Source organism: Bicyclus anynana, chromosome 5 (genome assembly GCF_947172395.1).
Source record: "Bicyclus anynana chromosome 5, ilBicAnyn1.1, whole genome shotgun sequence".
In the NCBI taxonomy this organism is placed as follows: domain Eukaryota; kingdom Metazoa; phylum Arthropoda; class Insecta; order Lepidoptera; family Nymphalidae; genus Bicyclus; species Bicyclus anynana.
Window position 1 is genome coordinate 947,139 of NC_069087.1, and position 24,950 is coordinate 972,088.

Consider the following 24,950-nt stretch of genomic DNA (forward strand, 5'->3'; position numbering starts at 1 on the left):
TCTCATACAATGATATAAAAATGTAATATTACACAGTCATGTTAACGGATTAACGATTAACGTTAACTTGCGTTAATTCTTCCGGAATGTAACGCTTTAACGTTTAACGAAGCTAACTTTTTTTGTAGCGGATTAACGATTAACGAAGTTAACTATTTGATTAACGGTGCCCAACTATGATTATAATGTTAATCGATTTATACCAAAACTTGACAAATTCTATTAGATGCAGTGAAGGACTTTGTTTTATAATAATACTAGCGGACGCCCGCGACTTTGTCCGCCCTTAGACCTCTTTAAACCGGCCCTATAGCTAAATCCGTTCTAACTACTAAGTACCTCCGTGCCAATTTTCAGCTTTGTACATCAAGCGGCTTTCGAGATTTTGTGATGAATGACCTTTCGCATTTATATATTAAGACTAGCTTACGCCGCGCGGTTTCACCCGCGTGGTTCTCGTCCTCGTAAGAGTACGGGGATAATATATAGCCTATAGCTTTCCTCCATAAATGAGCTATATAATACTGAAAGAATTTTTCAAATCGGACCAGTAGTTCCTGAGATTAGCGCGTTCAATCAAACAAACAAACTCTTCAGCTCTATAATATTAGTATAGATTGATGAATTTATTGAGAAGAAAATATACTGGCAGTGAATTGGATCTACTTTCACAGAAAGTTATACAGTACTCACTTTTTTGTACAATATTGTTTTCCAAACAAGTGGCTACAAAAGTATACGTATATGAAATAAACAATTTTCATTTGATTCAAACAAGAATGGCGATCTAAAAGAACCAAATTGAACACAGTATAACATATCTACGTACAATGTACATCTACAGAATGGAACGCTTCTGTAGGGGATCAGATATGAGCCAAGTTGAGCTCTTATAAAGCAGGATATCGCGTCACTTTACGATCCATACCACTCCAATAGCATTCGGCTTTACATTTACAAGTTTCGCCTGTTCGGCGTATTGCGATTGGGTACCTGTTTATGTGTTTAGGTTTCGACTTGAGAGGTTTCCTTTGGAATTTGAGATTTCGGCTTTGAGCCCGATAATTTCGTTTTTGACTACCTCTCTAGCGTAGTTGTGTGTGGTTTGTAAGGAGTACAGAGTTCAATTCGCACATCCGTTACTTTTTTATTAGGTTATAGTTGATGAAGTAAATGGAGGATTTACTTAAAATCAAATGAAAAGCCATCGTTTTCATATAAAAGATACAGCGTATATTTGTACTTGCTTATGTAATCACAGCTTTATTGTTATTATCTCCTCCAATATGAAGGAGAATTTCTGAAATAAAAATATATTACAATATTTGCAAATTGGTTGGCAATATTTGAAATTTTTTGATGCGAATGGCTGTCAAAGTACTTTTATCGCAGCCTTTGGACTATTTTTTTAAATTTATATTCGTACCAGCTATAAACAAACTCAGTTGTTTGTGAAGTTAGATGATCAAGATTGAAATAAAATACTGAAATAAAAAGAAATAATTAGCGCACTTTATAACAGAAATTGCGAAACGTAATTGAATTGAAACTAAAAGAAAATTCTCTCTCCAAAACGAGTCACAAAACTCTAGTATTTCAAATATTATTTCAATAAGTGAGAATTTCTTTGAAAGCAATCGTCGAACGTTTCAATATGGCGGCTTGTAGAGGTGTCAGCGACAAAGGTTACCTCTTCATTAGGCGACAAAAGTTCTTGAACTTGTCTCGGAGTGGTGCGATTTGTTCGTCTTGTAAAGTGATATAAAGCTTCGGATACACCGACCGGACGATGCCAATTAATAGCTAGATCATAGCTATATTTACGTTATAAGTAAACTACTAAATACTAACTACTACTAAATAAAACAAACTTTCAACCTTCGTTTGGTCTTCGTATATAGTCTATACATTTTTAAATCACATTTGAGTAGTGTGTTTTAAAATGTATTAAAATTCTTTTATTTAGGTGAAATTTGTACGAGCGGTTCACATGCGTTTTTTCGGACATAAGGAAGTCGCATAAAACTTAATATGAAAATGACCAAATGAAAACAGAAATGCACTGAAAGCAAACATTTACAATTAGTATAGTATTATGTATTGAAAAAAATAGTAATATATTTATAATATTGTTATTTTTGTTTTGTTTTAATAAAAAGTATAAAGTATAAGTATAAATTTGTAATAAAAGTCCAACTCATGGAATTAGTCCTACAATGCTTAGACGCTTACGGTGTTTTGCGTCATATATAATTGGATTGAAAGTTGGTCTACTCCCGTATTGTCAGAATGTAGGACATAAACCTACGCATCGCAAATAGAATGAAATACATCAAATAGTCATAATTATAAAATATAATGAGAATTATTTTATATAAAAAAGCCTGATGGAAAGATAACTTTTATCGTTTTTGTCTTATTAACATATATCAAATACCGACACATACCAAATTTATAATTTCCGTCTAACATGTACCTACAGCTCTCAATGTTTCGTATCACGGATGGATGGATCAAAAAATTCCAAATACCTACAAGTAACCGCGTATTCACACAAAACTTTTTTATTAATTTAACATTGACATTATAATTTGTTCGCCAGTGTAAACTACCCTTTGTTTGGAAGTGAATAGGTACAAAAATAAAGTAAAATTTTCTTTTCCCATTATTACCTACGGTATTTTATCAAGCGGACGTTCGAATTCCCTATCAATACAAACATCATTCGATATTATTTGCAAAACGCTGAAAAGCCCTAATCGCGTTCAGACATCGCCGCTCCGGGCGGAAGGAAGCCGCCACGTCCAAGTGTACGATACCTTCTGTGCGATAAACGAATGGCGTACAAAGAGAAAAAAGATATTAAAATGTTCTAAGAAATATACAAAACTCTATTCATAAATAAGAGGGGAAAGATTTTCAGACTTATTTTATTCACTAGGTGCGCAAAAAAGCGTTAAAATTGGGATCATCCATAACAGTTATATTTTCTTCAGTTCATACAAGTCGCAGGGATTCACTGGATGCAGGCGGATCACGATCTTGATGTTCGGAATGACACATCGGCTTACGTGATGATGATGATTATTATCAGTTAAACTATTATCAGTTACTTTACGAAATGTAATATACCTTCTCCCTTATACTCGTAGTTAATACATTTTCATTAAGATCAATTTGACATGAACTTTCCTCTTCTCAACGTATATCAATGATGAGATCATCAAAAACTGTTGCTTTACTAATAGTTATACCTACAATATCAAGAATTTTCGTAAACATAAAAGTTTAGCGTCATCAATACTCACGGAAAATTAACTTGATAGTAATCAATTGTCAAAATTGAAGAGCTACATTTTGAGAGTTCGAGTTGTATTTGTCAGATCTATCAGCACAGAAGATTAGTGGCAATTGGAAATTATAAATACTTATTTTTTTACAACGGGCAAAGACGCGAACCACAGAACCACAATTGAACTGATTCAATATTTAAAATATAATTTAACATGGGATTCCAAATTAATTAAGATTATCGTCTAAGACTGAAGGCTAGCCCGAATCAATACCTATTCTAAGACGAACTAAACCACTATTGTCCTTGAAGGAGTAGACGACCTCAAGGCTCTAACCGAACTGTTGGCTGGTGACACTTCTATACAAAGCGCCTTATTGAAACGTTGAGAAATCGATGAGGTGTTTGATCTACCGAACACAATACCTATTTAATTTATTTGCTAGAAATAACTATTCAAGGCCTAACCAGGGGTAATCAACTTCAGAGAAATTATTATATGTCTAAAAATATATTCTATATTTCTTGTACTTGACGACTGCTTTGTTGCTTTTAGCTTTAATCTTTATGCGAAATGACTATGATGTTTTTTTTATTATATAAACCAAAACTGATAATCATGGCTAATATTTAATTGCCTTCCAACTAAGCGATAAATTCGAACTGTGGATTGCCAGTAATAAGTCCAGATTGCAAGGCATATACTATGGTTTTCAGAATTTTCGAGTATGTTCTTTAAAATTAGAAAAACAAACATTGTATTAAATTTTTTATTCGTAGCTGTTTAAATAAACTACATTTTGTTATACAGAAATTTGTTTTCAATGCAGTAACTAGAGGCACGAGTTAATGCACGCGGAAGTATTCTTGCTGTAAACAAAAAAAACTCAACCCATTTTAAAATTAAATGTTAAAAAGCCGAGGTACGAGCTACAATACCGTAGTGTGGGTATATTTGTTTGTGAACTAATGAACGTGTGTTCAAATAATAGCTTGTGCAAACAAATCTTCTGTCCGAATTTTCGTCACAGCGACAATTTTACTGGAATCTCAGTAATACAGATGTGGGATAGATCAACTACTCGGTTAAAAAAGTATTGCCATAATTTTCATATCTATTGCTAAGCATTGTTATGATCTGCGGATTCTCAGTTAGATAACAATGAGGCTGAATAACAAATGCCAAAGGTTAGATAGATTAATGGATTGAGGAACGATGGTTTCCTACTAAAAGTCTGGTGATCCATTTGCTTCATCAAAACAAACAAAACAGCAAGCAAATATTACTAGTAAAATACTACAAACTTTTATTTTTAAAATCACTGAAAATGATGATAAAACAAACAACTTGTATTGGAAATCGTGAACGCTCTATAAGTTCTTCCTGTTAAGAGAAATATGGTATGTACTTTGTTCAATATTTGATCCCAACTGAATTTCCTTTGTTTCCAGGTGAAGGCGAGCCCGGGGGCGAGCGGGGGCGGTGCGCGGGCGCGGTGTCGCGCGGCATGCGGCGCCGCCCGCTGCTGCTGCTGCTGCTAGCGTTGCTGCGCACGCACGGCCTGCTAGCCGCGTCCGGAGGTGAGTGCCACTGGACATAGGTGAAGGCGAGCGGGGGCGAGCGGGGGCGGTGCGCGGGCGCGGTGTCGCGCGGCATGCGGCGCCGCCCGCTGCTGCTGCTGCTGCTAGCGTTGCTGCGCACGCACGGCCTGCTAGCCGCGTCCGGAGGTGAGTGCCACTGGACATAGGTGAAGGCGAGCGGGGGCGAGCGGGGGCGGTGCGCGGGCGCGGTGTCGCGCGGCATGCGGCGCCGCCCGCTGCTGCTGCTGCTGCTAGCGTTGCTGCGCACGCACGGCCTGCTAGCCGCGTCCGGAGGTGAGTGCCACTGGACATAGGTGAAGGCGAGCGGGGGCGAGCGGGGGCGGTGCGCGGGCGCGGTGTCGCGCGGCATGCGGCGCCGCCCGCTGCTGCTGCTGCTGCTAGCGTTGCTGCGCACGCACGGCCTGCTAGCCGCGTCCGGAGGTGAGTGCCACTGGACATAGGTGAAGGCGAGCGGGGGCAGTTATTATTAAACTAGCGGACGCCTGCGACTTCGTCCACCCTTAATCCGACCCCTGTCACAAAGTCCGTTCTTAGCAGACGTAGGTATACTAACTATAAACGATCTCCCAACCTTTGGTCATTGTACGTAAAACGGTTGTCAATATTTACTTTATCTATCACATTTATAAATTAGGTCGGACATCTTACACGCTGGGCTATTTCTTCTCTGGTAACTTGAAATTAAGGCTAGACGTTCCAAGCGCGTACAACAAACTAGGTATATACACGTAGAACTCATTAAACGGACCTCCCTTCGACCTCGAACAAAAAAAACCTCTCCGCTGACGGTGCAGTAATCCATTGTACCATCTCCGATATGTAGCCGCGTCACTGTGGGGATTAGCGATACGCGAACAGCCAGTCATGTCCCCGATATAGCCGCTCCTCAATCTTGTGTCTTGTACGTGTCGTGTCCCGTACTCGCGTCATATGTGATAACTTCGTTGCACTGTACCTGACAATGATTGGTTCATTATCGTCAAGGTCAACAGTCTTTTAAATTAGGGCACACTTTGGCAGGAAAGAGTATAGTCGATTCAAAGATATACCTTTGACTTGTTTCTAAACAATGATCATCATTATGAGACTTTTTAAGACACCACATGAGGCCTCTCTGCGTTTCTATCTCTCTCTATGTTTCGTTTTAAAAAGAGAGTCTATTGAATTTGAATCAATTATTTCATTCAATAACTATTATTGCAGTTACGAATATAATACTGATGTAGTCAATATTTGTTGAAGTGCTGCATTAGTTGACAAATTTATTGTTTGGAAACTATTGGTTTTATAGAGTAATAAGTTGAGAATACAAACGGCTTACCTACATGCATTTCACTTTGGTTAAAACATATATTTTCTATCCAAACTCGAATATCAGTCCAAGAACTTTTAAGCAAATCGAAACCGCTACATATAAACATGAAAAGTTTTGTGAATATCTTTTGTTGTAGTTGCTGTACAGTGATTTCATACGATTAGTGTTGCATGACCTTGTAGTTTCTGAAATAAGAGTGAATATATGAACATACATACCATTTTACCGCGACTGTACAGAAACATCAATAAAAAAAGCAAAATCTGAGCAGGTGTGACTTAGACTAGCTTACCGAGGATGTACTTTAATACAAAGACTATATAATATTTTTCATACCTCCATACATTTTTGATACCTCGATAACTCTACACGTATCTATATCTACTAATATTATAAAGCTAAACAGTGTGTTTGTTTGCTTGAAAGCGCTAATTTCAGGAACATACTGATCCGATTTGAAAAATTCTTTCAGTGTTAGATTGCCTATTTATCAAGGAAGGCTATAGGCTATATAATATTATCTCCGTATACCTACGTAAACGGGAATCACGCGAGTGAAAACGCGTTGCATTTGCTAGCCCGAGATAAAGGGCCTCGACATACAGACGGACAGGTAGGCCTGCTACCTCTCAAAGTCACCGATACCAAATTCAATAGTTAGCTACCGTGCTTGCTTGAGAGTATAATTTGACAAACTTTTAACCTTCATAAAATGTGGTAAATCTGGCACTCGCAAGTTCTCTTGTTCTCTCTCGACACATTTTATGATCTATTTACATAATAAATATTAATTACTCTGAAAATATTGTTTTTAGAACATTTTAATTAATTTTCGGCAAATAATATAACCTCAGATTTATGGGAAATATTCTTCAGCACCCTGTATACCTTTTCCTATACGTAGTTTCTGTACAATTTTTCGTTGTTTCATTTATCATAGCAACAAATACAATCTGATTAGTGAAAGATTAGTAAGCTACACGCGTTCAATACGAACGAAAATCGGAATGTTCATCAAAGCAATTATGCTGCTGACGGTGCATTCTATGTATAGTATCATTATCTGAGCGCTTTTGTTGCCATGTGAAAACATCCGCGTCACGTTTGTAATACTGCGCTGCGATCGTGATGAATATCTTTGGAAAACTACCTAATTAATAATGGGGATAGCGAGCGATAGGTACTGGCTGCAGATATGTTTTGACACAGCCAATCAGCTTTGTTTGATATCCGTGGCCATTCAACTGATTTGTTTTGTTGGATAGAAACAGGCGTTACTTTGCGGAAGTTCATCATGAATATATGATAATTTATTTATTTTGTTATCATCCCGAAAAGCCGACGAACCCATGCGACGTCACCCAGGTCCGACAAAATACTCTCTACGTACGTTTCACCGTTTCACCGAAACCGGAGCATCCTCAGGAGATGTTGACTCTACAACGTGCAGTCGCAAAGTCATTGCAATTGCACGTTGTCAGACCTGGGTAACATTGTCGCATGGGTTCGTCGGCTAAAATAAATAAATTGAAGAGACAACAAAAGTTTTGTTCAAAATATTAACCAGAAAATATGTCCATACACAAAGTAAAAACCTGCAAGACACTAAATTTGTCAGCCAACAACTGCAGGGGAGGAACCTGTCTTGACAAATAATTGACCTCGGAATATCGGCTGCAGAGCACAATACAACGTACGTTCCGTTTCTTAATAACAAATACCAGTTACAAGGACAGCCATTGTGGCCAATTGGAAGTGTCAGGCTCTCCGAGACCGTGACAGAGAACAACGCCCCGCGGAAAATTTCTAGAAAGGAAAAGAAGCTCAGAATCTCACAGCCCGACCCAGGACTTGAACCCACGACCTCGTGATCAAAAGCCCCATAGACTAACCACCAAACAAACGAGGCATTAAATTTACAAAGGAATTTAAGGATTAAATTACAAAAAAATATTCGTTCAAATGTGTCGACATGTATTTAGTTGGAGTGATTAATACACACATCAACATAGCATCGACAACGAATGGCATTACATCCGATCCCCCAAAAAACACTCAGCACCAAGTTAATTGACCGTTTTTCCGCCCAATAAACTATTCAGCAGCTAGTGCGCGTTTTAAAGCTAAACCCATTGAACGCTCAACTGTTTCAATCAAACAAATGGGCGGTGTAGCGGAGTGCGCTAAATTGCAGCGCTTCAGCGGCTATGCGGTATAAATGTTCTGCGGACAGAGCTGTCTCTGACAAATGAACGGGCAAGCCACCGCACGAAATACGGAGACTGCAGTGGTGCAGAAATTAAAACGACTCGACACGTATGTACACTCTTAAGGCTAGGTTACACGATTAGGTCTATTACGATACCCAGAATTAGGTAAGTGGTTATAGAAAACCTAAAATTTTTCAGCTCACATGCTCTCATATCATGGGTGCAGTTAGATATGGATATGCTATAGAACTTCACCATCCTATGGAATTTAGCGGCTTTGGCATTACAGTTATTAAATGTTCAATCATTGAAACAAAGCATAACATTTTCCATTTTTTTCTTCGGATGAGGAATCTTGTCCACCCGATTTTGTTCTAGCAAAGAAACGGAACTTGCAAGTGTAGTTTTCTTTTGCATTCTAATTGCCACAAAATCATTAAGGTCACACGTAAGCGTCCTTAGATATTCAAGCTTTTAAAAAAACTAATTTTAAAAAACATCTTTCCCTCATCCTTTTGCTATAATTGTACATAAGATTGTTACATAGCGTTATGATGGTTGCATAGAAACTGTTAGTATCTCTTGCATCGTTCAAAAACCTATCCAGTAAATTAGACTTTATCCGTTTATCGGAATGTCTTATATCCTGAATAGTTTTAGTTAATTTAAAGCAACGGTAAAAACATGAATAATTATCAAGATTAGTTAAGTGACAGGATCAATGACACTTTATTGTCGTCTAGACCATCATTATGTCCAGTGCCGGACTTATCATAGAAGCTGAAAGAGCTAAAGTTTGGGGCAACAAAACTGCAGTGATAGCAGTATCAGGCTATACCTTCAGGCTCAAGCTCAGAGGGGCTTTAATCTTTACCTGAAAATCGCGAATGAACTGAACTTAGAAAATTTTGTAAACGAAAAAGAGCTGAATGATGAATATTGTTACTTGATAAAACCTAATCAGTTAAGATGGTCGTGAGGCCCTTGATTACCTAGCTACGCTACTGCTTGTACCCATGTACTTAAGATATTGATGTGCCTTCAGAACGATTGTTGGTGACAACAATGATTCCCTTCAGATGTAGATACAGTAATGCTGATTGGCGGGCATAATAAGCACAACTTACAAGTTTATTTAGTGAGTAAACAAAGATAAATAAGTAAATTACAAAAATTCCAATACATCAAGCTTACACAAGCAGCGCTTATTTACACAAATGAAGCCAAAACTAAACATAAACAACGTTTTGCAAACATAAACACATCTGCTATGCTGTACTAACATTCAATAAGTTATTAAGCTAAATTTAAATAAACCAACTGTATGTTATTGTTGTTGTGCTGGTACGCTTGATTGAAACTAAATTGGAATCAGAACAATAGTAAGTGGGCGTAAAGCCAGATTATAGTTTATCTATCATACAGTTCGGTATTCATAAAGTTAATGACTTAGTTATTTGAATTACAAAGGTAGCCTTCCGTTCTTGGCGACCACGACGCGCGACTGCGACCTGCGACCGCGATCCCACTGCTTAGTATAAATTTATATGGAACACTAAACAAAGTTCGATACCTCGACGCGCGACCACTTTTGTTTAGTGCTCCTTATAAAGCAGTGGGTCGCGCGGTCGCAGATCGCGGTCGCGCGTCGCGGTCGCCAAGAACGGAAGTCTACCTTTACTTGACAATGGACGCAGAACTTGTAAAACGACGTATAATAATAATTTTGTAATTTATGTATATTCCTTTAACTTTGCCTTTGATATTTGTCAAGGCCGATTCGGTAATCGCGAACAAGAATTTCACAAGACTATTCCATACCCGTATTCTGAGACACAGGTTTATTGTCCCGACAGTCAATTAAAAAAATCTATATTTTTTATAATCTATTTTTAGTGAACCTCCGCAAAGTAGCACTTGCTTCTGTTCAATACATAACATTCATTGAAAACATACAGATCTATTGACGCACTGATAAAATAACTAGCGGACGCCGGCGACTTCGTCCACGTGGAATTTAGTTTTTCACAAATCCCTCGGGAACCATGGATTTTTCCGTTATAAAAGTAGCCTACGTGTTAAATTTTATAATATATCTAAATACCAAATTTCAGCTAATTCGGTTTAAAAGTCGAGGCGTGAAAGAGTAACAAACATTCATATCATCAAAATCATCAGTTTTTGCAAATCTCGGGAAACCATGGATTTCTCCTCGGGATAATTAGTAAAGTATGTGTTGATCCAGAGTAAAACCCATTCCCGTTCCAAATTTCAGCCAAATCGCTTCAGTAGTAGCGGCTTTAAAGAGTAACAAACATCCATACATCCATAAAAACTTTCGCGTTTATAATAAGTAGGATATTAAACCAACTGTACTCGCTAAACCGTGAAACGGAATAAACTAAACGGATATATTTTTAACCGACTTCCAAAAAGGAGGAGGTTCTACGTTCGGCTGTATGTATGTTTTTTTTTTTTTTTTTTTTTTTTTTTTTTTTTTTTTTTTTTTTTTTTTTTTTTATGTATGTCCAGCGATAATTCCGTCATTTGTGGACCGATTTTAAAAATTCTTTTTTTGTTTCAAAGGGTTTGATTCCAGGGTGGTCCCATTTTTTTCATGTCAGGATCTGATAATGGCATCCACGAGAAATCGAGAGGAACTTTCGAAAATTGTAGAGACGGCTAGTGCGTTTGTTAGTGTTTCTATAAGGTATTTTAAACCACTATAATTTTATGAAGGTTTGGAGTTGGTCTGATGATGGAGCTGATACACAGACGATGGAACTCGTCAACGATTTACAGCAGGTACCTTTTGTTTGGGCTTCATTTATTTGTATTGATGAGAACTTTCCACCTAGATAGGTTGTGACTGTATTAAGGGTCTGATGATGAAGACAAAGGACAGTGAAGAGAACTCCTCGACGGTTCACAGTAGCTACCTTGTGTTTGGACTTGATGAATTTGTATTGATGAGAACTTACCACCTAGATGGGTTGTGACTATATTAGGGGTCTGGTGATGAAGACGAAGGATAGTTAAGGGAACTCCTCGACGGTTCACAGTAGCTACCTTGTGTTTTGACTTGATAATTTTGTATTGATGAGAACTTTCCACCTGGATAGGTTGTGACTGTATTAGAGGTCTGGTGATGAAGATGAAGGAGAGTTAAGGGAACTCCTCGACGGTTCACAGTAGCTACCTTGTGTTTGGACTTGATAAATTTTATATTGATGAGAACTTTCCACCCATATGGATTGTGACTGCACAGGGGGTCTGATGATGAAGACGGAGGATAGTCACCTTTCACGTTTTTCTGAATATTCATATTACGTGTGGATAAGGGTGGGGGGGGGGGGGGATTTTGTATATGAGTTAAGGTAGTATTTTTAAAATTGGGATTGTAGGACTTAGATACTTATCATAAGAAAATAACGTTTCAACTAATTGCTCATTAATTTTTGTTCACACTCAGTTACGTGTGATAACACTAAAAATTAAAAAATAAAAATTTTAATAAAAAAAATTCAACCGACTTCCAACTCAAAAATTAACCTAAACTAAAAAGCAAAAAATAACATCTTACCTATGTGCTACCTTCTGATCAGTTTGAAGGCGGTGCCAATCCAGTGTCATGTTTTAATTAAAGCCGTTTCTGAAATAACCGCAGAAATTGTGTAATTTAAACGGCTTGAATTAAAACATCACTGGCTTGGCACCGCCTTCAAACTGATCAGAAGGTAGCACATAGGTAAGATGTTATTTTTTGCTTTTTAGTTTAGGTTAATTTTTGAGTTGGAAGTCGGTTGAATTTTTTTTATTAAAATTTTTTATAACATACATTCGTTTATTCTCTGATTAAAACATCGTCACTCATCGGTAATTACAGGCGCTTTAATAAAGGAATAGCGAAGAGATGAGTTTGGGCGAAAGACATGACGCTAATCGTGCAGAACATACCGACGTTACATGTTGAATTGGATCATTAGTTGACTTGTTTTATACTCAAGTGCATTAGGAGCCCACGTGTTTTTTGCTAGATATCTTAAATCAGAATACTTAGGTTCGAGTTCACCGACATTCGTTTAAACATAATCAACCGTTTAAATAAGTTAAACGGCGTTAAGTCCAAATTTCCTGTTCACCACAGCTCATATGCCGGTTAAGGACGTAAATCGGGCGTTTATCTTAACCGAGCGTGGATACCTCGGTTAAGACGTCTTTGACAGACATAAGTGCAGGTTATGTTTTTGTAACGCTCGCAAGTTTCGCGAAGATTACTTTCTCAACTACCAAAATGCAAAGGACCCGTAAAATTATAAAAGAGTTTATTTTTCATTTCAGAAATAATTTATTTTCACTCATAAATAAATCACTTCTTAGCTTTGAGGTTTTGTGCCACTAAATGCAGGCAGCTTCGTTTTCGAAACAAAAAAATATAACAAAATGACAAACATTTGTCAATTTGACATGGTACATAATAAATCGGTGTTGCCAATACGTATTTTTCTAAATCCCTACAAATCGAAGCAGAAACTCCCCAAATTGGGGAAAGAACATACCGCAATTTCCCATAAAATCCCCGCCATTTGGGGAATTCCTCGCAAGTTGGCAATGCTGTTATAGATAATAAATAAATTGTTCATAAATCGTTCACTCGTAGTTCTCCATCGCTCGGTTTACAAACCAGAGTCAAAAGGCGTCTGGTGAACAGGAAAAAAACGCTCCTTGTTCAAACTATGTTTAATATTTGACGGGCCGGTTTTGCAAACGCCGTTTATATGAAAGTCGGTGAACTCGGGTCTTAGAAATTTTGATGATTGGCTGTTAATCAATCAATCGCATTTTGAAAGAATACAAGACTTTTAAAACAAAAATTTTATTGTGTCATCAAATTTTTCAGTTCGGGTCTCTAAGTGCGACTCTATGTATATAACAGAAAGCAGATGGTTTATATGATCTCAGTAGACATTGCCTATATCAGATCAGTAACTCACTCCCGGTATACCTGCCGTTGGGGGGCACTAAAGTGTTTTTCATGGACGTCATAAGGCAACTGTCACCGTACCCATGCTATCTGAATAACACTTCTAGCCACGAAGCTACTAGACGCGTTAAAAAAATTTTACTTAGTCGAGGTTACTACAACATTGATGAGTTCCTTAATGATAAAGATGCTTGGAGGCCATTGGATCAGCTTCCATCTTCACACAGGAAGTAAAACTATAAGAAATTGTAATTGTTATCAATTGTAAATTATAATACTGTATGACTTTTTCATTTCAAAAGAGCAACTGTTGAGTTTCTTGCCGGTATCTTCTCAGCAGAACCTGCTGTCCCAACCGGTGGTAGAATCTTTACAAATAGTCAACTGACGTGTCAAAAGTGCTTGTAAACTGAGCCTACTAGAAATAAATGATTTTTGATTTTGATTTGATTTTAGACCAGATTTGGACCAGACCTAAATAGAAAATATAAATTCCTACATAATAAAACTCATCCTGAAGTGGGATTTGAATCCAAATGCTTTGTGAAAAATCAAGATATTTTCAAGTGATCTAACTAATTAAACTGTAATAAAATGTGTACTCACTGTACGTACATCCTGCTTTCTTATAATGTTACTCGTAGTTATGTTTAATATTAACTTCCTACTGATTAGTTTACTTGTCTAGATCAGCCATATCACGCAAGTTCGCTCTACTAACAAGCTTTGCAGTTCCGTTCAGTTCAGTTTAATGATTGAAGAACCGTGAGAGTTAAGAACAACTTTGCAAAAACTTTTTTGCGAAGCACAACACAACTTCGCGCAAGTTTGTTGCGAAACTGAAAGAGATTTTTCACTGAAACAAATTACAGATTGCAGATCGAGTGGAAACTTCGACAACATCTCACCTTTATCGTCAATCGCTAACAAGCGAAAATTATTTTTAATCTTTATATAAATAACTAGCAGACGCCGCGCGGTTTCACTCGCGTGGTTCCCGTTCCCATTGCAATACGGAGATAAAATAAAGCCTATAGCGTTCAAAGATAGTGTAGTAGTTCAAAGACAGTGAATGAATTTTTCAAATCGCTTCAGTAGTTTCAGAGCCTATTCAATGCAATCGTCATCACTATCAACCCATATTCGGCTCACTGCTGAGCTCGAGTCTCCTCTCAGTACAACAATCCACCACGCTGCTGGCCCAATGCGGATTGGCAGACAATTCTCTGGTATGCACGTTTCCTCACGATGTTTTCCTTCACCGTTTGAGACGCGTGATATTGAATTTCTTATTTATTCAATTTTGTATAAATACTTTTAATATTATTTAAATAATTGCATAAAATGAAATAAATAAAAAAAAATAATTGCAAATGGTATTAATAAATTCTCTTAAAATTTTTCTTTATTCTCTAGGTGTGTGATGTTTCCCAATTCGCATTGGGCCAGTTTGGCCTATCCCCTCTTATTCTGAGAGGAGACTCGTGCTCAACAGTGAGCCGAATATCGGCTGTAATGATGATACAAAATTGAATACCTATACACTAATTTTGTATTGCATAAAACACCAATTATATATTATGTAAAAAATATATTTCTAAAATGACAGCATCTAAAAATTATCGCAAGCATTGAAATTATAATGTTGAACACGAATTATAAAGAAAAATATATTTAATACTTTTTGCAAAGATGTAAAGATGTATGTAAGATATTTAAGACTATATTTCTTGGAAATAGAACACGAAGTTCTTGTATTACGAACACTAACTTACATGTACAGTCAGCATAGCATTCAGGTGTAATACAAAGGTCCGCCGTTCCCTGCGACCTACTTGGAGTCCGGACTCGATTCAGAGTTTAGTTCGGACCCAAAGTGAAAGCGCCTAAACCTTGTAATAAAACGGGCCAACTCTTGAAGGGGAGACGTCAAAACACAAACGTAATGGAATTAGGTAGATGCCTTTGAAGAACAGTGGAAAAGCTACTTGTGATGGCCGATTACATAGGAAACGTCGGGGTCCCCAATTTACATACAATTACTGCAATTCAACATTATCTTTCATTATCTGGAACTTTCTTGGAACTCGTCCTTTTGAGGGGCTATTTCCTTTATTTTTGTCTACTTTTCAATTGAATTTCAATCGAGATTATTTTTTTTTTTGCTTTGTAGGAATAAGGAAATGTTTGAATTGTCTGTATTGAGATTGCTATGTATTAATACATAGTGTATAATGTTATACAAAGTTGGTATACTATGTTAATAAAACAAATCTATTCAGCGTACAGTTAAGTATTTATAGCGGATATAAATTAAAGTTAGTATGTTTTAGTATCAAAAACCGCTTTAAAATTAACAAGTTATATTGAAACTTATATATCCCGTATTCCTACGGGAACGGGAACCACGCGGGTGAAACCGCGCGGCGTTATTTAATATTAAATAATATAAAAAATCCTTGTAAAATAAATATTGTAATTTGTACCACTTGAATGTTGAATTGAATTTATGGGTAAATTTTAATCTTTTTGGTTAAAATGTTCTTTGCAAGAACAACACAATTTTGTCCGGGCTAATCTCTGACAGAGGAGGTCATTGAGCAATATATATACGCTACTTTTATCTCGGAAAATCCATGTTTCCCGCAAGATTTGTGAAAAACTAAATTTTACACAGATGAAGTTACAGGCATCCACTAGTCTTTCATATGTTTATACACTTAAAATCTTATAGTGTTTTCATTTGTATTTCGTAGTCAGCAAAATAAAAGGAATAAACAATGCAACCTTGCAACTTCGCAGACAAAGTTATCGAAAACTATTCCTTAAGTATTCCGTGTAACACTTAGGCCATCGGAGCATCCCTACTTGGAGCCCTGCCAGCCTGGAGACTACGCGATGCATAAATTTAACACCCTTATCCCCATAGATATAGAGCTCATAATGTAATGGCGCAATCGTTGTTTTTCATTTAAGTTACAGCTTATGCGTGTTTGTGTAAAAATCAATGTTCTATACTCATTTTTATCTCGTCTTTTGTTATACTACTGGATTAAGAATTTTTGATGAATGATAAATCCGTTTCCACATACTCGCCATAGGTATTAACTCAAATAATTCCATATGATATACATACGGGTTACCATGGAACATATATATAATAGTACTACTTGTATTACCCCGCGACTTCGTCCGCTTGAAATTCCGTTTTTCATGAATCCGGGAAGAAAAGTATGTTCTGCTGCAAAGTCCTTTACTACTGTGCCAAAATTAAAAGGTAACAAACTGACTTCCTTTCGCATTTACATTCTTAAGACGTCTGCGACTTCGTCCGCGTGCAATTCAGTTATTCACAAATCCCGCGGGAACTATGGATTTTTCCGGATTGAAAAGGAAACTATGCGTTCATCCAGAATAAAACCTATTTCCATTCCAAATCGCTTCAGAAGCGTGAAGGAGGAACAAACATACACAGAAACTTTCGCCTTTTTATTATTAGTGTGATAGTGTGACTAGCCCATGTCTCGTTGTTTCACCCACGTAGTTCCCGTTCCCGTAAGCATACGAGGATAAATATAGTCTATGACACTCATTTTTCTACAAGGGTAAAAGATTTATCATAAACTTTTTAACATAAAAATCGTTTTTCTAAAATACTGTTTAATCTTCATACACAAGAATATACTATATTTATTGTAAAAAAAGTTGTCAACTCTAGAACGAGGGAACGACGCATGACATCATCTTTTTTCGAGTGTGCAGCCGGCTCCATCGAATTATTATAAGACGTTGTCATGTCAAAAAAAATTGATTTTGTAGATCCAGAGGTGACCCTACAATACTACAATAGTATAGATTAGCATGGACTGGTGTTGGATGGCACAGATTATTAAACAATAGTCCGTTCTCTGTTCTGAGCTTTCAATTCACGCTGCGAGTCCATAATGAACTCACGGCGTCAATTTACATCACTGATGCAGTCAACGACTAGCTGTTATTGTTGAACTAGTGACAAATTTTAACTAAATGGACAGTAGATGCATTTCGGAAGGTTTCTGTGTTACCTTTTTTTTATTATCTACAAGTTAGCCCTTGACTACAATCTCACCTGATGGTAAGTGATCAATTTCATTCAATCTAAGATGGAAGCGGGCTAACTCGTTAGGAGGAGGATGAAAATTCACACCCCTTTCGGTTTCTACACGACAACGCACCGGAACGCTAAATCGACGGCCGCGTGGCGCAGTGGGTAGTGACCCTGCTTTCTGCATCCACGGCTGTGGGTTCGATTCCCACAACTGGAAAATATTCGTGTGATGAGCATGAGTGTTTTCCAGTGTCTGTGTGTATTTATACATTATATAAGTATTTATATGTAGTCTATAATTGTATATTAATATTATAATATCAACTATCTTAGCACCCATAACACAAGCTACTCTGTATGCTTACTTTGGGGCTAGATAGTGATGTGTATTGTTTAAGTATATTTAAGTATTTATTTATCGCTTGGCGGTACGTTTTTGTCGCTAGGGTGGTAACTAGCCACAGCCGAAACCTCCCACCAGCCAAACCTGCTAGATTTTAGCTAGTTTGTTAATTAGAAAAACTATCTTTAAAGGTGCTGATAGACTTGATCATTCACTTGTAATGAACACTCGTGCGAAAGTTACATCAGAGAAAAATACGAAAACATTTTAGCGAGCATTCTATCTAGCGTTCTGGCGAGCAGATTTGCTTGAAATGAAAACATCGAATAGAGCGTTTGCTAGAATTATCAAGATGTTCGTAGCAATATTTGGCTCGGCTCGTTGTTCAGTTCGACAAATATAAAAACGGCGAATGCTCGATGTTCTGTTACAAGTGAATACTCAAGTCTATCAGCATCTTAACAGAGTCTGACCCTGTAGGCGCTGTAGTAGGCCGTATTATAATAGGCTGTTACTATAAATGATAATACTCGTACATTAATTTTTGGTTATAAACAACTTTTTTTGTAGTTCATGGGTTTAGAACTTTAGGAAGCGAATCCTTGATATATAAATGCTAATCACTCATCACGAAATCTCGAAACCGCTTGACGTACAAATATAAAATTTGGCAGGGAGGTAGTTTATGGTTAGTAGTTGTCTGCTAAGAACGGATTTTGCGATAGGGCCGGATTAAGGAGGTCTAAGGGTGGACGAATTTGCGGGCTTTTGCATATAGTATCTATTAAATTTAAAACTTTTACAGACCGCTGCCAAACTTTACATTAAATATCTTACACCGGCACCAGTTAAAGGATTAGAAATATGTAGTTGCCGATATCTCAAAAAAAATAGAATATAGTCTCTAAAAAATACTGAAGTACACAATTGTAAAATTATCATTCGTGTAAATTTATTAAAATTAGGTTATCTTAAGAGAAAGTTCCAGCAAAAATTATCACGTTAAGTTCGCGAAATGGTTCTGCGGAGTTTTTAAGTTCAACTGAGACCGTGCCGGGAATATCAACTTAAGTTGCAGTTACATTAAAAGCTTCGCCTACAGTTCAAAAAGGTTAAAAGGGTAAAGTCAAATGAAACTGCAAACTTCGGGCCGTCTTTGCCTCTTACGGATCCCTAGGATGTTGACCGTTTGAAGTGCAGGCTAGGCGGACATTTTACCTACTTCTCTAATGACGTACCATCATCATCATCAATATCAGCCGATGGACGTCCACTGCTGGATATAGGCCTCTTGCATAACATGGCTAAGTGCTGAAACGGCCCAGAAGAAAGAAGAAGAAGAAGAAGAGGCCTCTTGCATGGGGTTCCAAACACAACGGTCTCGAGCCGCCAGCATCCAGCGGCTCCCTGTGACAAATACTACGTTTTCCGGTGCGGTGTCGCCATTACATTACCTTGGGACCCCAACGTCTATCGGCTATTCGGATTATGTGGCCTGTCCATTTCAGATTCGATCACGCAGAGAAACTCCAAGCATAACTCGCTCCATCGCCCGCTGAGTGACTTTAAGCTTTCTAATAAGGACCATAGTTAGCAGCTAAGTCTCAGATCCGTAGGTAATAACTGGAAACATGCATTTTTCGAAGACTTTCGTCTTCAGGCACTGGGGAATTTTGGACGCAAAGATTTACCATGGCTTTGTGGGATGGGATGTTTAGGATAACTGCTAACTGTCAAAAAATTAAAAAATGTTTCTCTAATATTAGCAAAATTAGCATATATTTGAACATAACAAGACCTCGTAGGTCATGCAAGGAACACGACTAACCCGAGGAGTTGGTTAAACCGGTAATTACAACGTCAGCAATGCTTGACGGTGGAAATTTGCTGGTAGAACTCCATTACAAAAATCTATCTAGATGATAACTGAATACAAATAATATCACAATGTATATAGCTGTTTACATAATAATGGTAGTCAGTTATTCAAACCCAAATCAGCATCACAAATTGAGTCGATACATCAGTACTCGCGTCTATTGGAACCGCTTTGGTTTCACGCGAATAATGACCCAAATTCGACGATTTATTCCTCTTCTCCGTAAATAGAGCGTGCATAATTTGCGCTACGTAATCGATTCACGCTTGTAAAGTAAATCGGTGATCGTATTATGGATGTAAAAAGAGTTTATTTTCAGATCAGACTCAGTCATTTGGTAGATTCCCTGAACAGTAGACTTTTTTGTGAAAAAAAAACATACGCTTCGAATTGAGAATCCCCTCCTTTTTTGCGGTTGGTCAAAATAGGCCAGCTGATTGCAATGTCAAAGCTGTTTAACTAAACGAAAAATCACGTATGACCGTATGTGATGTGATGGTAAGGTTTAAGGTTTATGAGAATGCCATAACAAATGTTATTCATCCATAGTAAAATATCGTTGAAATATTACAACTATTGCATTCATCATTATCGTTATCAACCCATAAACTCCTCTCAGAATGAGAGGGGTTAGGCCAATAGTCCACCAAGCTGGCCCAATGCGGATTGGCAAACTTCACACACGCAGAGAATTAAGAAAATTCTCTGGTATGCAGGTTTCTTCACGATGTTTTGATGATGATGTGTAGGTTCGAATACGGTCCGGGGCATGCACCTCCAACTTGGCTCCAACTTATCAGTTGTGTGTATTTTAAGAAATTAAATATCACGTGTCTCAAACGGCGAAGGAAAACCTATCGCATTATCAACTGAAGTAAGTAGACACACAAATAGGTATTTAGCGACCGATATATTTCGCACACAAAGCTCGGCCTCATTAAAACAATTAAAACGTGAGGCTGCGACGACGTAATCTCTCCAAGCCGTAGATATCGGCACACGGTTATTACTGGATAATTAACGCGATTAAATTAAGTCCCTCCGCGATAGAGGCGGTTACAGCGGATCATGAATAACTTGTACGTTCATTATAGAGATTTGACGTCGTTAAATGCTGGAGGAATTGAGATTTGTTGATCTTCGCCGTGGAGATTTGTGGCTTTCGCTAACTATATTAACGGTTTTAAAAATAATTGTGAGACTTTAGTTTTAAGCAGATCTTCTGGTGCTGTTGTAGTTGCTGCAAAATTACCCGAATATTTGAATAAGAGACCTAATACAACAGTCTTATGCTATCCATTGACGATCAAGTAAGTATACCCACGTTTCTGCAGCACCCACGGCTATAATTGATCGTGTGTTGATCGCTGCGTGCTTGAAGGTCGAATTGACGCATACGTGAAACGTCATCGCTGCGGCCAGCGCTGCAGAAACGTGGGTATACTTGATCGTCAATGTCTAGCATAAGTTTAACGAATACAGGTCAACGTTTCTTATGAGATATTTCTAACATGCCTTGCGTATTGTTGCTTTGTTATATAGGCAATCGTTTTCCACTAAACATTCGGTGTGACATCTTCTTAATCAATAATTGCTTTTAAATAAATGTGGATTATGTTATTATATGGATGTTTTTTTTGTTTATTCAATGATAAGTTAACCCTTGTCTGTGATTTGGTGCTTAAGCGAGTTTAAGATGCTAGCGGGCTAAACTGAAAGAGTTACAAAATTATTTTATACTCTGATAGCTTTGGGCTGAACTCTTATAACTTACTAGCTGACGCCGCGCGGTTTCACCCGCGTGCGTTGTGGAATATATAGCCTTCCTCGATAAATGGGTTATTTAACACTGAAAGAATTCTTCAAATCGAATCAGTAGTTCTTGAGATTAGCGCGTTCAACCAAACAAACGAACTTTTCAGCTTTATAATATTAGTATAGCTAGGTGCTTATGTATTTGGCCGTAACCAACCATCAGGGTAAAATTATGATAATATTACTAATATTGGCTTTAAACCGAATTCCTACGAGCATCTTAGATGTTAGAACGTATGATGTGTAATGTATCGGACGTATATTTTAGAATAAACGTAAAATACGTTACAATAAGTATAATGTACATTGTAGCAAGGAGGAGAAACAAAATCGATTATGCAAAGGAGGACATTGCGACAAATTCAGTCGTAAGTCGAAATAAAAGATCCCGCTCCGAGACAGTACCTGTAAACCTCATTTTTAAGCCGTATCCACACTTCCTGATCTACCTGCGCCCATTATACCGCCTCCACCGCTCCGGGCCGATTTGCATAATTTTTCCTTCCCGAATTTTCAGTTATTTTCATTTATTTCCCCGTTCAACGTGTAGCAGAGCGTTCCCGAACGTTTCGTCCCTTCGCAAATGGCCATTATGTGTTCATTAACGGTGTTAGGTTGAGTACTTATGTTCGGATGATTTTTTCATTATCTGGAAATGATTTGTTTTGTCATAATATCGGCCGGTAGCTTAGTAATATTACTGTAATGACAATGTGTTTTATCGTTTTATGATTTTTACGTTCCTTTTAGTGTTCCATAGTCTACAAGGAACCCTTATAGTTTCGCCATGTCTGTCTCTCCGTCCGTCCGTCAGTTCGTGCACTGTTTAGCACAGAGACTATTACTACTAGAAAGCTGTAATTTAGATCGAGTGTGAACATAAAATCCTGAATATTTTTTTTTGAGGGTACCTCCCATGTAAATTGGGGATGATTTTTTCACTCGTTTATTTCATAGTGTGGGTATCGTTGGATAGATCTTTGAAAGATATGAGGGGTCTTCTCCTATAAATACTTTTCAATTTAGGGATCCGTTTGTAAGAAATGAAGCTTAAAGTCTTAGTTTAGGTTTGCTCACGATGTTTTTCCGTCACCGTTTGAGACACTTGTTAATTAATTTCTTAAAATGCACACAACTGAAAAGTTGGAGGTGCATGCGCCGGACCGGATTCGAACCCACACCCTCCGGAATCAAAGGCAGAGGTCGTATCTATATATCGTAGGGCTATCACTATACGATATATCGTAGAAAATATATAACAAAACACGTTTTTTACTGGGATATGCGGATCTGGACTTCTATAAGCATTGCTCTTTAAGCTTGTCTTAGCATTTGGACCAAGCTTAATTATATTAGCTTTTAATTTGCTCTTATATAAGGTACTCGTTTATAAAATATTAATTTTAATTATGTATCTAATATTCGCAACATCTGAGCTCGCTAATTACCTATTAGAAAGTTCATTAAGCAAAATTAATTCATTAGTAACTTCTCGGTTTTTGGATCTAGTTCTGAATTTTGCTTTTAACGTTTCAAAAGTATCTAATTATTAATTCAGTTCTGGACGTTAAGTAATTTACTTTGAAGGAATATGATATTTTTCCATTAATATTAAAAAAAAACATCTTAGAATCCTCTATGAAATTAGACCAGTAGATGGAAAGTAAAAAAATTGTAAAAATTTACTCAGATCATTATACAAAAGTCATTCACAATCATCCTCATTATCGGCATAAACGTCTAGTATGGACTTCAAACTACCTTGATCTAGACTCTAGAGCTTCCAGCATCAAGCGGTTCCCTGTAACCTGCTAGGTAGTGGGGGCTCTACCAACCGCGTTTTCCGGTCCGGGGCCGCCATTTGAGCACTTTGAGACCATAACGTCCATCTGCTCTTCAAACTCCGTACCCCGCCCATTGCTATTCCTGAAATGCGACTAGTTGACTTTGGTTCTTCGATGGACTTCCTCATTTCCGAATTAGTCGAGTAGAGAAGTTCCAAGCATAGATCGCTGCATCGCCTTAATATCACAATCATTATTAGGAAGAAGTTATTAATTCATCATTACAGCTTATAATGCTTCATTACGGCTTGTTACGGAAAAGCGGAGCTTTCTGTAACAGAAGTTCACAACTCTTAAAAGATTCCTTTAATTATTTGTTACTGATTGATGTTACCGAAATAAACTAATAAACTGTATAACTGTAAATATCATAACATAAGGATTATTTTATTTTGCAAGTGACTTTGACATCATGATAATTTTAAGCTAATTCTACTTCAAAAATTAAAACCATTAGAAGATAACCACCATTATCCAAGTTACGCAATATTCCAAAGTTACCTTGCGCGGGGGAAAAATCGCAACTCACGTATCTAATTCCTTCCGAGCTAAAAACATTTTCCCATCGGAAAGTCATTTATGTTTTAATTAAGAGGGCAGCCTAAGAATGGGGCTTGTCCGGGATTATTAGGAAACAGAATTACTTCACCCCCGGCCTTCTGTTCCGTGTTGACTATTGTTGCGAACGAGGGCGAAAACACACGATTTTGAGGTTGCTTCTGACCTTGACATGTTTAGCTGTAGGTATTTCATACTCGAAATTTCTGTACTCAGGTACTGTCACTGTGACACTCTATTAATTGATTTACGTAGTCTGGGTGTATTCGAAATAGTTACTCTTGATTTTGATCGTTGTGCTTGGAGGTCCATGCAAGAGGCCTACGTCCAGCTGTGGATGTCTATCGGCTGATAAGGTATTAAGGTAAGGATTTTGATATTTGACGCACTGTTTCCGAGGGAAAACACGACACACTGCTTGCTCTAGAGATTTTTTTAGATTCTTTATGTCACTAAGAGCAGAGAATACCCTCTAGAACTTACCACAATCAAAAGTCCAAGGGGATTAGATCTCACATACATGAGAGCCAATCTTCAGCTTCCATTCAGTATGAACAGAGAGTTATTGTCGAGCCAGCCTGAGGAAAACCATAACATTTTTTAATTAGCATTGCTTCGCTGGGTTCGAGTCATTTTGAGCCTAAAGTCATGAAAGCAGGTGCTACTATGCTACAGGGAGTATAACACGTTTGTTAATAAAAGAGTTGTTACACAATTAAGAGGTTTCCATAAATTAAAACAGCCCGAGTCGTGTTTAAATGAAGCCCCCACAAAGCTTCGAAATTCAAAACACTCGGTTTTTAATATCTATTAATCCATCGCCATTCAGCATCTTAAGCACAGGGTTGAAACAAAGAAAGTTATTAATGTTTGTGCCCATTGTCTTCGGCGTGACGCGTTGCCAACGTAACTTGACATCTCGGGCCTAAGCCTTTGTAGGGCGAGTGTAAAGCTACAGGGGTCCATCTCGCTGGTTTATACATTTACTAAACTACACTGCCATTGTCCGTCTTGAGAGGAT

At 37.6% G+C, this 24,950-nt stretch overlaps 1 protein-coding gene across 9 annotated transcripts in view; it reads left to right on the forward strand.

Moving 5' to 3' along the window:
- Nucleotides 1-5,130: 5,130 nt before the first annotated feature.
- The window catches only part of LOC112042945 (disintegrin and metalloproteinase domain-containing protein 22), a 422,343-nt gene continuing 402,523 nt past the window's right edge, over nt 5,131-24,950 (forward strand). For all 9 annotated transcript variants that reach the window (XM_052881807.1, XM_052881814.1, XM_052881811.1 and 6 more), the window contains exon 1: nt 5,131-5,314. In XM_052881807.1, coding sequence (XP_052737767.1) covers nt 5,242-5,314 — 73 coding nt within the window. In that variant the 5' untranslated portion in view covers nt 5,131-5,241. The remainder of the gene's footprint in view (nt 5,315-24,950) is intronic.